Source organism: Agelaius phoeniceus, chromosome 36 (assembly GCF_051311805.1).
Source record: "Agelaius phoeniceus isolate bAgePho1 chromosome 36, bAgePho1.hap1, whole genome shotgun sequence".
Lineage (NCBI taxonomy): Eukaryota > Metazoa > Chordata > Aves > Passeriformes > Icteridae > Agelaius > Agelaius phoeniceus.
Genome location: NC_135300.1, coordinates 886,255 through 902,334, shown reverse-complemented (window position 1 = coordinate 902,334; position 16,080 = coordinate 886,255). Strand labels below are relative to the sequence as shown.

The window sequence follows — 16,080 nt, the reverse complement described above, 5'->3', positions numbered from 1 at the left end:
GGGACCCCCTGGGACACCCCTGGGACACCCCCAAGCCCAGGGCGAGACCCCAGCCCCAAACTGGGGGGTCCTGGGTGTGATTTGGGGGTTCCAAGGAGGGCATTTGGGGGTTCCAAGGGGTTGATTTGGGGGTTCCAAGTAGTGGATTTGGGGGTTCCAAGGGGTCGATTTGGGGGTTCCAAGGGGTGGATTTGGGGGGGTTCCAAGAAGGGGATTTGGGGGTTCCAAGGGGTGGATTTGGGGGTTCCAAGAAGGGGATTTGGGGGTTCCAAGGGGTTGATTTGGGGGTTCCAAGGGGTGGATTTGGGGGTTCCAAGGGGTGGATTTGGGGGTTCCAAGGAGGGGATTTGGGGGTTCCAAGAAGGGGATTTGGGGGTTCCAAGGAGGGGATTTGGGGGTTCCAAGGAGGGGATTTGGGGGTTCCAAGGAGTGGATTTGGGGTGCAGGGGGGGTTCCAAGGGGTTGATTTAGGGGTTCCAAGGAGGGGATTTGGGGGTTCCAAGAAGGGGATTTGGGGCTTCCAAGGGGTGGATTTGGGGGGGTTCCAAGGGGTTGATTTGGGGGTTCCAAGGGGTGGATTCGGGGGCTCCAGGGAGGGGATTCAGGGTCTCCAATGCTGATTTGGGGTGCAGGAGGGGGCTCCCACCCGCTGCTGGTGCCCTACGACACGCTGACGGCCAAGGAGAAGGCGCGGGACCGTGAGAAGGCCCAGGAGCTGCTCAAGTTCCTGCAGCTGCACGGATACGCCGTGACCCGGTCAGGGGACACCCCAAAAACCCCCCGGGGCACCCCAAAATACCCTCCGGGAACAGCTGGAATCCCAGTGGGAGTGTGGGGGGAGAGAGGGACTGGGGAGGGAATTGGGAGTACTGGGAGGGTCTAAAAACCCCAGAATCACCAGGGAGAGAAACCCCAAATTCAGGGGGGTCAGGGAGTGGGGGAGTGCCAGGGGTCCGGGAGGGATCCGGGTATTGGTGGGGCTCCAAAATCCCCCAAAATTCCCCTAAAATCCCTTCAAAATCCCCCCAGAGAAACCCCAAATTCAGGGGGATCAGGGAGTGGGGGAGTGACAGGGGTCCGGGAGGGATCCAGGTATTGAGGGGACTCCAAAATTCCCCAAAAATTCCCCTAAAATCCCTTCAAAATCCCTGAAGAGAAACCCCAAATTCAGGGGGGTCAGGCAGTGGGGGGTGCCAGGGGTCCAGGAGGGATCCGGGTATTGGGGGGACTCCAAAATCCCTGGGCAGACCCCAAATTCAGGGGGATCAGGAGTGGGGGGTGCCAGAGGTCTGGGAGGGATCCAGGTATTGGTGGGACTCCAAAATCCCCCTAAAATCCACCCAAAGTCCTCCCAAAATTCCCCCAAAGTCCCCCTAAAATCCCCCCAAAACCTGGGGATGAGCCCAAGATTTGCAGCGCTCGGGGCTGGTGGGAGTTCAGGGCGGGGTCTGGGGGATTTGAGGAGACTTTAGGGGGGCTTTGGGGGGGGAGGAATTTGGGGCGGGGGTTCTGAGTTTTGGGGTCCCCCCCGTGCCGTGGCAGGGGGCTCAAGGACATGGAGCTGGACACGTCGTCCATCGAGAAACGCTTCGCCTTCGGCTTCCTGCAGCAGCTGCTGCGCTGGATGGACATCGCCCAGGAGTTCATTGCACACCTGGGTGAGACCCCAAAATCCTGGGGGGCACCCCCAGACTCCCCCCAAACTCCCCGAATTTTCCCTGACCCCCTGGGAATCCTCCAAATCCCCTGGGAGTCCCCCAAATCCCCTGGGAGTCCCCCAAATCCCCTGGGTGTTCCCCCAGCCCTTGGATGGACATTGCCCAGGAGCCCATGGCACACCTGGGTGAGACCCCAAATCCTGGGGAGCACCCCAAAATCCTGGGGGGGCACCTTCAGACCCCCCAAATCCCTGTGAGTCCCCCAAATCCCCTGGGAGCTCCCCCAGCCCTTGGATGGACATTGCCCAGGAGCCCATGGCACACCTGGGCGAGACCCCAGAATCCTGGGGAGCACCCCAAAATCCCGGGGGGCACCCCAAAATCCTGAGGGGCACCTTCAGACCCCCCAAATCTTCTGTGAGTCCCCCAAATCCTCTGGGAGTCCCCCAAATCCTCTGTGAGTTCCCCCATCCCTTGGCTGGACACTGCCCAGGAGCTCATTTTTGGTGAGACCCCAAATACTGGGGGACCCCAAAAATCCTGAAGGGCACCCCCGAAATCCTGGGGGGCACCTTCAGAACCCCCCCAAACCCCTGGGAGTCCCCCAAATCCTCTGTGAGTCCCCCAAATCTTCTGTGAGTCCCCCAAATCCCCTGGGAGCTCCCCCAAATCCTCTGTGAGTCCCCCAAATCTTCTGTGAGTCCCCCAAATCCTCTAGGAGCTCCCCCAGATCCCCTGGGAGCTCCCCCATCCCTTAGCAGGACATTACCCTGGAGCTCATTTTTGGTGAGACCCCCAATCCTGGGGGACACCCCAAAATCCTGGGGTCACCCCAATCCCATGGGACCCCCCCTGACCCCCATTGTTCCCCCAGAGGCCGTGGTCAGCAGCGGGAGGGTGGAGAAATCCCCCCACGAGCAGGAGATCAAGTTCTTCGCCAAGGTCGGGGGCACCCCAAAAATGGGGAGGGGACACCCCAGAAATGGGGAGGGGACACCCCAAAAATCAGAGATGGGACACCCTGAAAACGGGGAGGGGAAACCCCAAAATCAGGGAGGGGACACCTCAAAAATGGGGAGGGGAGACCCCAAAAATGGGGAGGGGACACCCCAAAAATGGGGAGGGGACACCTCAAAAATGGGGAGAGGACACCCCAGAACCTCTCAAAATGGGGGACGCCAGGGGGGCAGGGTGGTTTTGGGGTCTCTAAGGAGTATTTGGGGTCTCCGTGGGGTATTTGGGGTCTTTATGGGTTCTTTGGGGTCTCTGTGGGGTATTTGGGGTCTCTATGGGTTATTTGGGGTCTCTGTGGATTATTTGAGGTCTCTATGGGTTATTTGGGGTCTCTGTGGGTTCTTTGAGGTCTCTATGGGTTATTTGGGGTCTCTGTGGGGTATTTGAGGTCCCTATGGGTTATTTGGGGTCTCTATGGGTTATTTGGTGTCTCTATGGGGATTTGAGGTCTCTGTGGGTTCTTTGGTGTCTCTGTGGGGTACCCAGGGCCCCCTGTGCAGTTTTTGGGGTTCCCTGTGGGCTCTGGGGTCCCGCTGACGCCCCCGGTGCCCCCCAGATCCTGCTGCCCCTCATCAACCAGTACTTCCACAACCACTGCCTGTATTTCCTGTCCACCCCGGCCCAGGTGCTGGGCAGCGGCGGCCACGCCTCCAACAAGGAGAAGGAGATGATCACCAGGTGGGACCCGAAATCCCTGCAAAATGCCCCAAAAATCCCCCCAAAAACCTACCCCAAAATCCCGCCCCAAAATCCCGCCCCAAAATCCCCACAAAATCCCCCAAAAATCCCCCCAAAACCCTACCCCGAAATCCCGCTCCAAAATCCCCCAAAAATCCCCCCAAAACCCTACCCCGAAATCCCGCCCCAAAATCCCACCCCAAAATCCCCACAAAATCCCCCAAAAATCCCCCCAAAACCCTACCCCAAAATCCTGCCCCAAAATCCCCGAGCCCCAAATTCACCCCGAAATCCCACCCCAAACCCCCTTCCAAGCCCCAAATCCCACCCCAAAAACCCCACCCAGCCCCAAATCCCCCCTGAGCCCCAAAATCCCAGCCCCAAAACCTCCCCGAGCCCCAAAATCCCACCCCAAAATCCCCCCTGAGCCCCAAATCCCACCCCTGGTATCCCCAAAACTCCCAAATTCCCAGTTTGGGGGTCCCTGGGGTTTGGGGACCCCCCTGACCCCTTTGTGTCCCCTCCAGGGGGGATTTGGTGTTTTGGGGACCCCCTGACCCCTTTGTGTCCCCTCCTGAGGGGATTTGGTGTTTTGGGGACCCCCCTGACCCCCATATTTGTGTCCTCCCCAGCCTGTTCTGCAAACTGGCCGCGCTCGTCCGGCACCGCGTGTCCCTGTTCGGTAACTGGGGACACTGGGGGGACACTGGGGACACTGGGGGGACACTGGGGACACTGGGAGGGATTGGGGACACTGTGGGGACACTGGGGTCACTGTGGGGACACTGGGGACACTGGGAGGGACACTGGGGACACTGGAGGGACACTGGGGACACTGGGATGGACTGGGGACACTGGGGGGACACTGGAGGGACACTGGGGACACTGGGGGGACACTGGGGACACTGGGAGGGACTGGGGACACTGGGGGGGACACTGGGGACACTGGGAGGGACACTGGGGTCACTGTGGGGGACACTGGGGACACTGTGGGGGACTGGGGGGACACTGGGGTCACTGGGATGGATTGGGGACACTGGGATGACACTGGGGACACTGGGATGGACTGGGGACACTGGGGGGACACTGGGGTCACTGAGGGGACACTGGGGACACTGGGGTGGACACTGGGATGACACTGGAGGGACACTGGGGGGCACTGGGGGGGACTGGGGTCACTGGGATGGATTGGGGACACTGGGTGACACTGGAGGGACACTGGGCGGGCACTGAGGGGACACTGGGACATCCAGGGACACACTGGGGCCAGCGGTGGCACTGTCCCCCCAGCTGATGTCCCTGTCCCCCCCAGGGACGGACGCCCCGGCCGTGGTGAACTGCCTGCTCATCCTGGCACGGTCCCTGGACGCCAGGTGGGGACAGCGGGGACACTGCGGCCGTGTGTCCATCCGTGCTGTGTCTGTCACTGTGTCCTCCGTGTCCCCAATGTCCCCAATGTCCCCAGGGCGGTGATGAAGTCAGGCCCCGAGATCGTCAAGGCCGGGCTGTGCCCCTGATACCCCCAATGTCCCCAGTGTCCCCAATGTCCCTAATGTCCTGGATGTCCCTAATGTCCTGGATGTCCCCAATGCCCCTGCTGTCCCCAATGTCCCCGATGTCCCCAATGTCCTGGATGTCCCTAATGTCCTGGATGTCCCCAATGTCCCCAATGTCCCCAGGACAGCGATGAAGTCAGGCCCTGAGATCATCAAGGCTGGGCTGTGTCCCTGTGCCCCTGATACCCCCAATGTCCCTGCTGTCCCCAATGTCCCCAATGTCCCCAATGTCCCCAGGACGGTGATGAAGTCGGGCCTGAGATCATCAAGGCCGGGCTGTGTCCCTGTGTCTATGCCCATGTCCCCTGTACCCCCAATGTCCCCGATGTCCCCAATGTCCCCAATGTCCCCAGGACGGTGATGAAGTCAGGCCCTGAGATCATCAAGGCCGGGCTGTGTCCCTGTGCCCCTGATACCCCCAATAACCCCAATGTCCCTGCTGTCCCCAATGTCCCCAATGTCCCTGCTGTCCCCAATGTCCCCAGGACGGTGATGAAGTCAGGCCCTGAGATCGTCAAGGCCGGGCTGTGTCCCTGTGTCTATGCCCATGTCCTCTGTACCCCCAATGTCCCTGCTGTCCCCAATGTCCCCGATGTCCTGGATGTCCCCAATGTCCCTGCTGTCCCCGCTGTCCCCAATGTCCCTGCTGTCCCCAATGTCCCCAGGACGGTGATGAAGTCTGGCCCCGAGATCGTCAAGGCCGGGCTGCGCTCGTTCTTCGAGTCGGCGGCCGAGGACATGGAGAAGTTGGGGGAGCAGCTGCGGCTGGGCCGGGGGACCCCGACCCGCGCCCCCACCAAGGGCGTGGCCCAGAATGTCACCTACACCTCGGTGGCCCTGCTGCCCGTCCTCACCGCCCTCTTCGAGCACCTGGCACAGCACCAGTTCGGGGATGACGTCATCTGTGAGTGACGGGGGGGACAGGGGACAGGGGGACAGGGGGACAGCAGGGATAGGGGGACAGTGGGATGGAGGTGGGGACAGCAGGGACAGGGGGACAGCAGGGACAGGGGGACAGTGGGATGGAGGTGGGGACAGGGGACAGCAGCAGGGGGACAGCAGGGACAGGGGGACAGGGGGACAATGGGATGTAGGAGGGAACAGCAGGGACAGGGGGACAATGGGATGGACGTGGGGACAGCAGGGACAGGGGGACAGCAGGGACAGGGGGACAATGGGATGTTAGAGGGGCTGCAGGGACAGGGGGACAACAGGGGGACGGACACATTGAGGTTGACAACGGGGGGGACGGGGACACCTTGGAGTCTGGGGACATGGTGGGAACAGGAGCTTGGGGACACAGGGACGTGTTGGGGACAGGGTGTGGATGGGGAGGACACGGTGGGGACAGGTTGGGGACACGGTGGGGACAGGTTGGGGACATGTTGGGGTGTGGGTGGGGAGGACACAGCGGGGATGTGGTGGGGACAGGAGGACATGAAAGGGAGGTGGGGACAGAGGACGCGTTTGGGAGGGTCAGGGGCGTGGGGACACAGTGTGGGGGGGACATGGGGACAGCTGGGGACACGGTGGGGACATGGGGACAGCTGGGGACACCATGGGGACATGGGGACAGCTGGTGACACCGCTGTCCCCGCAGTGGACGACGTGCAGGTGTCCTGTTACCGCATCCTGTGCAGCATCTACAGCCTGGGCACCGCCCGCGGGCCCCTCGTGGACAGGTGGGGACCCCAAAAACCCCAGCAGGGACCCCAAAACCTCAGTGGGGATCCCAAAACCCCCGGATGTCCCCAGTGTCCCCTGCTGTCCCCACAGGCAGAGGCCGGCCCTGGGCGAGTGTCTGGCCATGGCCATGGGGATCCATGGGGTGCCATGGGGTGTCACAGGGTGACCCCTGGATGTCCCCTGATGTCCCCTGGTGTCCCCACAGGCAGAGGCCGGCCCTGGGCGAGTGCCTGGCCCGCCTGGCCGCCGCCATGCCCGTGGCCTTCCTGGAGCCGCAGCTGAACCACCTGAACCCCAGCTCCGTGTACAGCACCAAGAGCGCCCGCGAGCGCGCCCGTGGGTGTCACCTCCCTGTCACCTGTGTGTCACCTCCGTGTCACCCGTGTGTCACCTCTGTCCCCCCAGTGTCACCCCCGTGTCCTCCCACAGCTGCCTGCATCTCCCCACATCCCTCTGTGAGCGTACCTATGGGTGTCCCCATGTCACCTCTGGGTGTCCCCAACCCCTGTTCTCATGTCCCCAACCCCTCTCCCCATGTCCCCAACCCTGTCCCCATGTCCCCAGTGCTGGGTCTCCCCTCCTGGGTCGAGGAGTGGTGTCCCCAACCCCTGTCCCTGTGTCCCCCTTCCCCCTGCTCCCCTTGGTGTGTCCCCAACGCCTGTCCCTGTGTCCCCTGCTCCCCTTAATGTGTCCCCAGCCCCTCTCCCATGTCCCCAACCCTGTCCCCATGTCCCCAGTGCTGGGTCTCCCATCCTGGGTCGCGGAGCTGTGTCCTGTCCCCTCAGGGTGTGCCCTGCTCCCCTCAGCATGTCCCCAACCCCTTGTGTCCCCAGTGCTGGGTCTCCCCTCGCGGGTGGAGGAGCTGTGTCCTGTCCCCTCAGGGTGTGCCCTGCTCCCCTCAGGGTGTCCCCAACCCTGTCCCCAACCCCTTGTGTCCCCAGTGCTGGGTCTCCCCTCCTGAGTCGCAGAGCTGTGTCCTGGTGTCCTGTCCCCTCGGGGTGTCCCCTGCTCCCCTCAGCATGTCCCCAACCCTGTCCCCAACCCCTTGTGTCCCCAGTGCTGGGTCTCCCCTCGCGGGTGGAGGAGCTGTGCCCGGACCTGCCGGACCTGGAGCGCCTCATGGGCGACATCGGCGGCCTGGCGGACTCGGGCGCGCGCTACACGGAGATGCCGCACGTCATCGAGGTGACGCTGCCCATGCTGTGCCACTACCTGCCCCGCTGGTGGGAGCGCGGCCCCGACGCCGCCCCCCAGGGCCCCTGGGCCACCGAGGTCACCGCCCACCACCTCAACGCGCTGCTGGGCCACATCCTGCACATCGTGGTCAACAACCTGGGCATCGACGAGGCCTCCTGGATGAAGAGGCTGGCGGGTGAGGGCGCCCAGCATGGGGCTGGTGGCCCCTGGTGGCTCCTGCAGGTCATTCTGGTGGCCCTGGTGGCTCCTGCGGGTCATTCTGGTGGCCCTGGGTGCCTCATGCGGGTCATTCTGGTGGCTCTGGGGGTGTTTTGGTGGCCCTGGGTGGCTCCTGTGGGTCATTCTGGTGGCCCTGGGTGGCTCCTGCAGGTCATTCTGGTGGCTCTGGGGGTGTTTAGGTGGCCCTGGGGCTCACGGTGGCCATGGTTGCCTACAGTGTTCACCCAGCCCATCGTGAGCGAGGCGCAGCCAGAGCTGGCCCAGGGTGGTTCCAGGGATGTTCTGGTGGCCCTGGGGGTATTTTGGTGGCCCTGGGGTGGTCCCAGGTGTGTTCTGGTGGTCCTGGGAGTGTTTTGGTGGCCCTGGGGTGGTCCCAGGTGTATTTTGGTGGTCCCAGGGTGGTTCCAGGTGTGTTTTGGTGGCCCTGGAGCTCACGGTGGCCACGGTTTTCCACAATTTTCCCCCAGCCCATCGTGAGCAAGTCGTGACCAGAGCTGGCCTGGGGGTGTTTTGCTGGTCCCAGGTGTATTTTGGTGGTCCCAGGGTGGTCCCAGGTGTATTTTGGTGGTCCCAGGTGTGTTCTGATGGCCCTGGGGCTCACGGTGGCCATGTTTGCCCCCAGTTTTCGCCCAGCCCATCGTGAGCAAGGCGCGGCCGGAGCTGCTGCGCTCGCATTTCATCCCCACGCTGGGGCGGCTGCGGAAGCGCGCGGGGAAGGTGGTGGCCGAGGAGGAGCAGCTGCGGCTCGAGGGCAAGGCCGAGGGCGAGGACGCCGAGCTGCTGATCCGGGACGAGTTCTCGGTGCTCTGCCGGGACCTCTACGCGCTCTACCCGCTGCTCATCCGCTACGTGGACAACAGCCGGTGAGCATGGGCTGGGGACACTGCCATAGGGATGGGGACACTGCCAGGGGCTGGGGACACTGCCAGGGGCTGGGGACACTGCCATGGGGCTGGGGACACTGCCATGGGGTGCTGCTCTACCCGCTGCTCATCCGCTACGTGGACAACAGCCGGTCAGCACGGGCTGGGGACAGGGTCACAGGGGCTGGGGACACTGCCAGGGGCTGGGGACACTGCCAGGGGGCTGGAGATGGGGTCACAGGGGGCTGGGGACACTGCCATAGGGATGGGGACATGGCCATGGGGCTGGGGACAGTGCCAGGGGGGCTGGGGACACTGCCAGGGTCAGCCAACTGTGGTGGCCTTGGGGACACAGCTGTAGTGACCCAACCATGGTGGCCTTGGGGACACAACTGTGGTGACCCCAATCATGGTGGCCTTGGGGACACGACTGTGGTGACCCCAACCATGGTGGCCTTGGGGACACAACTGTGGTGACCCCAGCCCTGGTGGCCTTGGGGACACAACCACAGTGGCCACAGGGACCAAACACTGGGGGAACCATTAATGGTGGCCATGGGGACCCAACAGTGGTGGCCACGGGGGTGGTGACCCTGCTGACCAACAGTGGTGACCACTGATGGTGTCCCTCCGGTGGTGACCCCTCGGTGACGTCCCTGTGACCCCTGGTGTCCCCTCAGGGCCAAGTGGCTGACGGAGCCCAACGAGGACGCGGAGGAGCTGTTCCGCATGGTGGGCGAGGTCTTCATCTACTGGTCCAAGTCTCACGTGAGTGGGGGTCCGGGGCTGGGGGGCACTGAGGGGTCCCGGGTGGCCTTCTGGGGGTCCCTGACCCCCCTGATCTCTGTGTCCCCCCACCCCAGAACTTCAAGCGTGAGGAGCAGAACTTTGTGGTGCAGAACGAGATCAACAACATGTCCTTCCTGACGGCCGACAGCAAGAGCAAGATGGCCAAGGTGGGGCTGGGGGGACCCCAAACTGCCCCCGCCAGGACCCCCGGGGGACCCCAAACTGCCCCCGCCAGGACCCCCTGCCCCCGCCAGGACCCCCTGCCCACCTGCCCCGCCCTGGGCCCCATCCCCCCCAACGCCCCCCGGAGCCCTGGAACCATCCCAAACACACCTGGGAGCCCTAATTCACCCCAAAACCCCACCTGGAACCCATAACTCACCCCAAAACCCCACCTGGAACCCATAATTCACCCAAAAAACCATTTTGGAACCCATAATTCACCCCAAATCTTTCCTTGGAGCCCTAATTCACCCAAAATCCCACCTCAAACCCCTAATTCACCCCAAAAACCATCTTGGAACCCATAATTCACCCCATAAATCCCCACCTGAAACCCTGAATTGACCCCAAACCCGAGACTCCTAATTCACCGCAAAATCCCTGTCCCCATGTCCTCAACGCTGTCCCCATGTCCCTAACGGTGTCCCACTGTCCCTAACGGTGTCCCCAACGCTGTCCCCATGTCCCCAGCGCTGTCCCCATGTCCCTAACGGTGTCCCCAATGCTGTCCCCATGTCCCCAGCGCTGTCCCCATGTCCCTAACGGTGTCCCCAATGCTGTCCCACTGTCCCTAACGGTGTCCCACTGTCCCTAACTCTCTCTCTTCTCTCCCCCTCGGCTGCGGGTGCTGCTCCCAGTCTGGAGATGGACAGGTTAGCGGGGAGGGGCTGGGGGGGGACAGGGGTCCCCCAGGGGTCCCCCAGGACCCCTCGGTGGGGTCACCACACTTGGGACCCCCCAAAACTCCTGCAGGGTCCTGTTCTGTGGGGTCACCACAGCTGAGACCCCCAAAACCCCTGTTCTGTGGGGTCACCACGCTTGGGACCCCCCAAAACTCCTGCAGGGTCCTGTTCTATGGGGTCACCACAGCTGGGACCCCCCAGGACCCGTCTGTGGGGTGACATTGGCTGGGGCCCCTATGTCCTTATGGGGTTACTCCTGTCCCTGTGGTTATGGGGTCCCTGCTGACCTCATGTCCCCATCCCTGTCCCCGTGCCAGGGTGGTGGCTCAGAGCAGGAGCTGACACCGTGGTTATGGTGTCCCTGTCCCTGTCCCTGTCCCTGTCCCCACGCTGTCCCTGTCCCCGTGCCAGGGTGGTGGCTCAGAGCAGGAGCTGACACCGTGGTTATGGTGTCCCTGTCCCCACCCTGTCCCTGTCCCCACGCTGTCCCTGTCCCTGCAGGGTGGTGGCTCGGAGCAGGAGCTGACACCGTGGTTATGGTGTCCCTGTCCCTGTCCCTGTCCCTGTCCCTGTCCCCATGCTGTCCCTGTCCCTGTGCAGGGTGGTGGCTCGGAGCAGGAGCTGACACCATGGTTGTGGTGTCCCTGTCCCCACCCTGTCCCTGTCCCCACGCTGTCCCTGTCCCTGCAGGGTGGTGGCTCGGAGCAGGAGCTGACACCGTGGTTATGATGTCCCCACACTGTCCCTGTCCCCACCCTGTCCCTGTCCCCACGCTGTCCCTGTCCCTGTGCAGGGTGGTGGCTCGGAGCAGGAGCTGACACCGTGGTTATGGTGTCCCTGTCCCTGTCCCTGTCCCCACGCTGTCCCTGTCCCTGTGCAGGGTGGTGGCTCGGAGCAGGAGCGCTCCAAGAAGCGCCGCCGCGGGGACAGGTACTCGGTGCACACCTCGCTCATCGTGGCCACGCTCAAGAAGATGCTGCCCATCGGCCTCAACATGTGCTCACCTGCTGACCAGGAGCTGATCACGCTGGCCAAGGGCCGCTACGCCCTGGTGGGTGCCCGGGGCACCTGGGGACACCTGGGACCCCCCAGAAACCCCCCTGGAACCCGCAAATGTCCCCTGGGTTTGGGGACAGAGCCCTGGCTTGGCCTCTGTGCCCTGGTGGGTGCCCAAGGACACCTGGGGACACCTGGGGACACCTGGAACCCACAAATGTCCCTTGGGTTTAGGGACAGAGCCCTGGGTTGGCCTCTGTGCCCTGGTGGGTGCCCCGGGACACCTGGGCACACCTGGGGACACCTGGGACCCACAAATGTCCCCTGGGTTTAGGGACAGAGCCCTGGGTTGGCCTCTGTGCTCTGGTGGGTGCCCCGGGACACCTGGGCACACCTGGGGACACCTGGGACCCACAGGTGTCACCTGGGTTTAGGGACAAACCCAGACAAAGCCCTGGGGTTGGAGACATGACCCACGCTGGCCAAAGGTGGCCTCTGTGCCCTGGTGGGTGACCAGGGACACCTCAAGGACAAGCCCAGGGTTTGGGGACACCCCCATGGGTTTGGGGACACCCCCAAGGGTTTGGGGACACCCCCATGGGTTTGGGGACACCCCCAAGGGTTTGGGGACCCTTGCTGAGGTGTCCCCTGTGTCCCCCCCTGCAGAAGGACACGGACGAGGAGGTTCGGGAGTTCCTGCACAACAACCTGCACCTGCAGGACAAGGTGAGCTGGCACGGCCCCGTGTCACCTGTGTCACTGTGTCACTGTGTCCCCTGTGTCACCTGTGTCACTGTGTCACCTGTGTCACTGTGTCCCCAGGAGCCCCTTGTGCCCCCCATTTCCCCAGTGATGTCCCCAGTGTCCCCAGTGTCCCCAGAGGGAGAACACGGGCTCAGCTCGCTGGCAGATGGCCCTGGTGCTGCTGTCCCCAATGCTGTCCCCAATGTCCCCAGGTGGAGAACACGGGCTCAGCTCGCTGGCAGATGGCCCTGGTGCTGCTGTCCCCAATGCTGTCCCCAATGTCCCCAGGTGGAGAACACGGGCTCAGCTCGCTGGCAGATGGCCCTGGTGCTGCTGTCCCCAATGCTGTCCCCAATGTCCCCAGGTGGAGAACACGGGCTCAGCTCGCTGGCAGATGGCCCTGGTGCTGCTGTCCCCAATGCTGTCCCCAATGTCCCCAGGTGGAGAACACGGGCTCAGCTCGCTGGCAGATGGCCCTGGTGCTGCTGTCCCCAATGCTGTCCCCAATGTCCCCAGGTGGAGAACACGGGCTCAGCTCGCTGGCAGATGGCCCTGGTGCGCCAGGCCGGGCGGGACGAGGACCCTGACAGCCCCGAGCAGGTCGTGCGCAGGGTGCAGGAGGTGTCGGCCGTGCTTTACCACCTGGAGCAGGTCAGGGGGCTTGGGGGGCATTTGGGGGTGCCCAGGGGGGTTGGGGAACCTCAGGTGACCCCGGTGCCCCCCCTGCAGACAGAGCACCCCTACAAGTCCAAGAAGGCCGTGTGGCACAAGCTCCTGTCCAAGCAGCGCCGCCGCGCCGTCGTCGCCTGCTTCCGCATGACCCCCCTGTACAACCTGCCCAGGTGGGCACTGGGGCACTGGGGGCACTGGGGGACACTGGGGGGCACTGGGAGGGCACTGGGGGCACTGGGAGGGCACTGGGGGACATGGAGGGGGCACTGGGAGGGCACTAGGGGGACACTGGCAGGCACTGGGTGACACCTGGCACCCTTTGGGTAACACCTGGGAGCCCTGGGTGGCATCTGGCACCCTCCAGGTGCCACCTGGCACTCCTTGGGTGACACCAGCACCTGCTGGGTGACACCTGGGAGCCCTGGGTGATACCTGTAACCCCCTGGGTGGCACCTGGGAGCCCCTGGGTGACACCAGCACCTGCTGGGTGACACCTGACAGTCCCTGGGTGACACCTGGGACCCCCTGGGTGGCACCTGGGACCCACCAGGTGGCACCGGGGACCCTCCAGGTGACACCTGGGGGCCCTGGGTGACACCTGGGACCCACGGGGTGATACCTGTAACCCCCTGGGTGGCACCTGGGACCCGCTCGGTGACACCTGGGTGCCAACGGGGAGCCCTGGGTGCCACCTGGCACCCTCCAGGTGGGGATGGGTGGGCCCCCAGGCTGGCACAGGTAGGCACACAGGTGCCCCCAGGCTGGCACACAGGTGGTGACAGCCGTGTCCCCAGGCACCGGGCCTGTAACATGTTCCTCGAGTCCTACCGGCTCTCGTGGCTGGCCCGGGAGCAGCCGCCCTTCGAGGACCGAATGATCGACGACCTCTCGGTGACAGGGGACACCCCAGGGCTTTGGGGACACCCCAGGGGTTTGGGGACACCCCCGGGGGGGGGTTTGGGGACACCCCAGGGGTTTGGGGACATCCCCGGGGGGGGGTTTGGGGACATTCTTGGGGTTTGGGGACATTCCCAGGGGTTTGGGGACATCCCTGGGGTTGGGGACAGGGACATCCCTGGGGTTAGGGACATTCCCAGGGGTTTGGGGACATCCCTGGGGGGTTTGGGGACATCCCTGGGGTTGGGGACATTCCCCAGGGGGGTTTGGGGACACACTGAGACCCCCGTGACCTGGGGTTTGGGGACATCCCCAAGGTGGTTGGGGACACCTCCAGGGAGTTTGGGGACATCCATTGGGGTTGGGGACATCCATTGGGGTTTGGGGACATCCATGGGGATTTGGGGACACCCTGAGACGCCCCTAATGTGGGGTTTGGGGACATCCATGGGGGTTTGGGGACATCCTCAGGGAGTTTGGGGACATCCCTGGGGTTTGGGGACATCCTGAGATCCTCCTCTGAGCCAGGGTTTGGGGACATCCCTGGGGTTTGGGGACACCCTCGGGGGGTTTGAGGACACCTGTCGGGGTCTGGGGACATCCCTGGGGTTTGGGGACACCCTCGGGGGGTTTGAGGACACTCCCATGGGTTTTAGGGACATCCCAGTGGGTCTGGGGACATTGCCAGGGAGTTTGGGGACACCCTGAGGCCCCCCTGACGCGGGGTTTGGGCTTTGTGGGGACAGAAGTCGGGGCGGGAGGAGGAGGAGGAGGAGGAAGAGGCGGAGGCGCGGCCGGACCCGCTGCACCAGCTGATCCTGCACTTCAGCCGCACCGCCCTGACCGAGCAGAGGTGACCCCAAATCCCGGGGGGACCCCAGAACCCTGAGGGGACCCCAGAACCCTGAGGGGACCCCAAATCCCTGAGGGGACCCCAAATCCTGGGGGGACCCCAAATCCTGGGGGGACCCCAAATCCCTGAGGAGACCCGAAATCCCTAAGGGGACCCCAAAACCCGGGGGGATCCCAAATCCCTGAGGGGACCCTAAATCACACTGGGGCTGGGGTCCAGAAACCCCAAATCCCCGCAGGGACCCCAAATCCCTGAGGGGAAACCAAATCCCAGGGGGACCCGAAATCCCTAAGGGGACCCCAAAACCTGGGGGGATCCCAAATCCCAAATCCTGCAGGGATCCCAAATCCCTGAGGGGACCCTAAATCACACTGGGGCTGGGATCCAGAAATCCCAAATCCCGGGGGGACCCCAAATCCCACCGTGGGCACCCCAAAACCCCACAGAGGAGACCCCAAATCCCCACCCCAAATCCCACCATGGGCACCCCAAAATCCCACAGAGGAAACCCCAAATCCCACCCTGGGCACCCCAAATCCCAGTTTGGGTGTGGGGAGCTCAAAGCCCCCCTTGGGGCCACCTGGGTCCCCTTTTGGGGTGTCTGGGGTGTCCCCCCTGTCCCCAACCTGTGTCCCCCTCCCCGCAGCCACCTGGAGCAGGATCACCTGTACATGGCCTACGCCGGGATCATGGCCAAGGTGAGCACCCCAAAAAACGGGGGCACCCCAAAATTGGGGCACCCCAAAACGGGGGCACCCAAAACTGGGGCACCACAAAAACCGGGGGGGTTCCAAAACTGGGGGCACCCCAAAACCGGGGGGGTGCACCCCAAGGGCTGAGGGGTTGGGGGTCCCCTGTGTCAATTTTGGGGGTGAAGGGGCCGGATTGGGGGTGGGGTCCCCAGGGATTTTGGGGGTAACTGGACATGGAGGGGTCCCCAAAGATTGAGGGGGAGTCCCCAAAGTTTAGGGGCTGAGGGAGTTTGGGGTCTCCAAAATTTGAGGGGTCCCAGAGGGATTTTGGGGGAGGGGGAGTTCAGGATAGGAAGGAGTTTTGGTGGCCCCCAGGAATTTTGGGGGGGGTCGCAGGGATTTTGGGGGGTTCCCAGGGGTTTTTGGGGGGGGTTCAGGGATAGGGGCGGATTTTGGGGGGTTTCCAGGTTGGTTTTGGGGGGGCATTCCTAATTTGAGGACCCCCCCCTCCCCAATTCCCCCAGAGCTGCCACATCGAGGAGGGGGAAGAGGAAGAGAAGGAGGAAGAGGAGAAGGAAGAGGAAGAAGCCGAGGATTCGTTTGAGGTGGGGAGGGGGGACCCCAAAAAACCCCTGACGCCCCCTTGTGACCACCCCCTGAC

The 16,080-nt window shown here is 63.6% G+C and overlaps 1 protein-coding gene across 1 annotated transcript in view; it reads left to right on the top strand.

The window, feature by feature from the left end:
• RYR1 (ryanodine receptor 1) overlaps positions 1–16,080 on the top strand; it is an 80,276-nt gene that overhangs the window by 43,208 nt on the left and 20,988 nt on the right. The window contains 22 exon segments of the mRNA XM_077192878.1: positions 593–756; positions 1,543–1,658; positions 2,533–2,600; positions 3,229–3,350; positions 3,983–4,032; positions 4,663–4,723; positions 5,572–5,810; positions 6,507–6,588; positions 6,798–6,928; positions 7,650–7,964; positions 8,631–8,871; positions 9,552–9,639; positions 9,735–9,827; positions 10,521–10,535; positions 11,446–11,616; positions 12,228–12,287; positions 12,822–12,956; positions 13,035–13,147; positions 13,772–13,868; positions 14,621–14,727; positions 15,374–15,425; positions 15,944–16,024. Coding sequence (XP_077048993.1) covers positions 593–756; positions 1,543–1,658; positions 2,533–2,600; positions 3,229–3,350; positions 3,983–4,032; positions 4,663–4,723; positions 5,572–5,810; positions 6,507–6,588; positions 6,798–6,928; positions 7,650–7,964; positions 8,631–8,871; positions 9,552–9,639; positions 9,735–9,827; positions 10,521–10,535; positions 11,446–11,616; positions 12,228–12,287; positions 12,822–12,956; positions 13,035–13,147; positions 13,772–13,868; positions 14,621–14,727; positions 15,374–15,425; positions 15,944–16,024 — 2,601 coding nt within the window.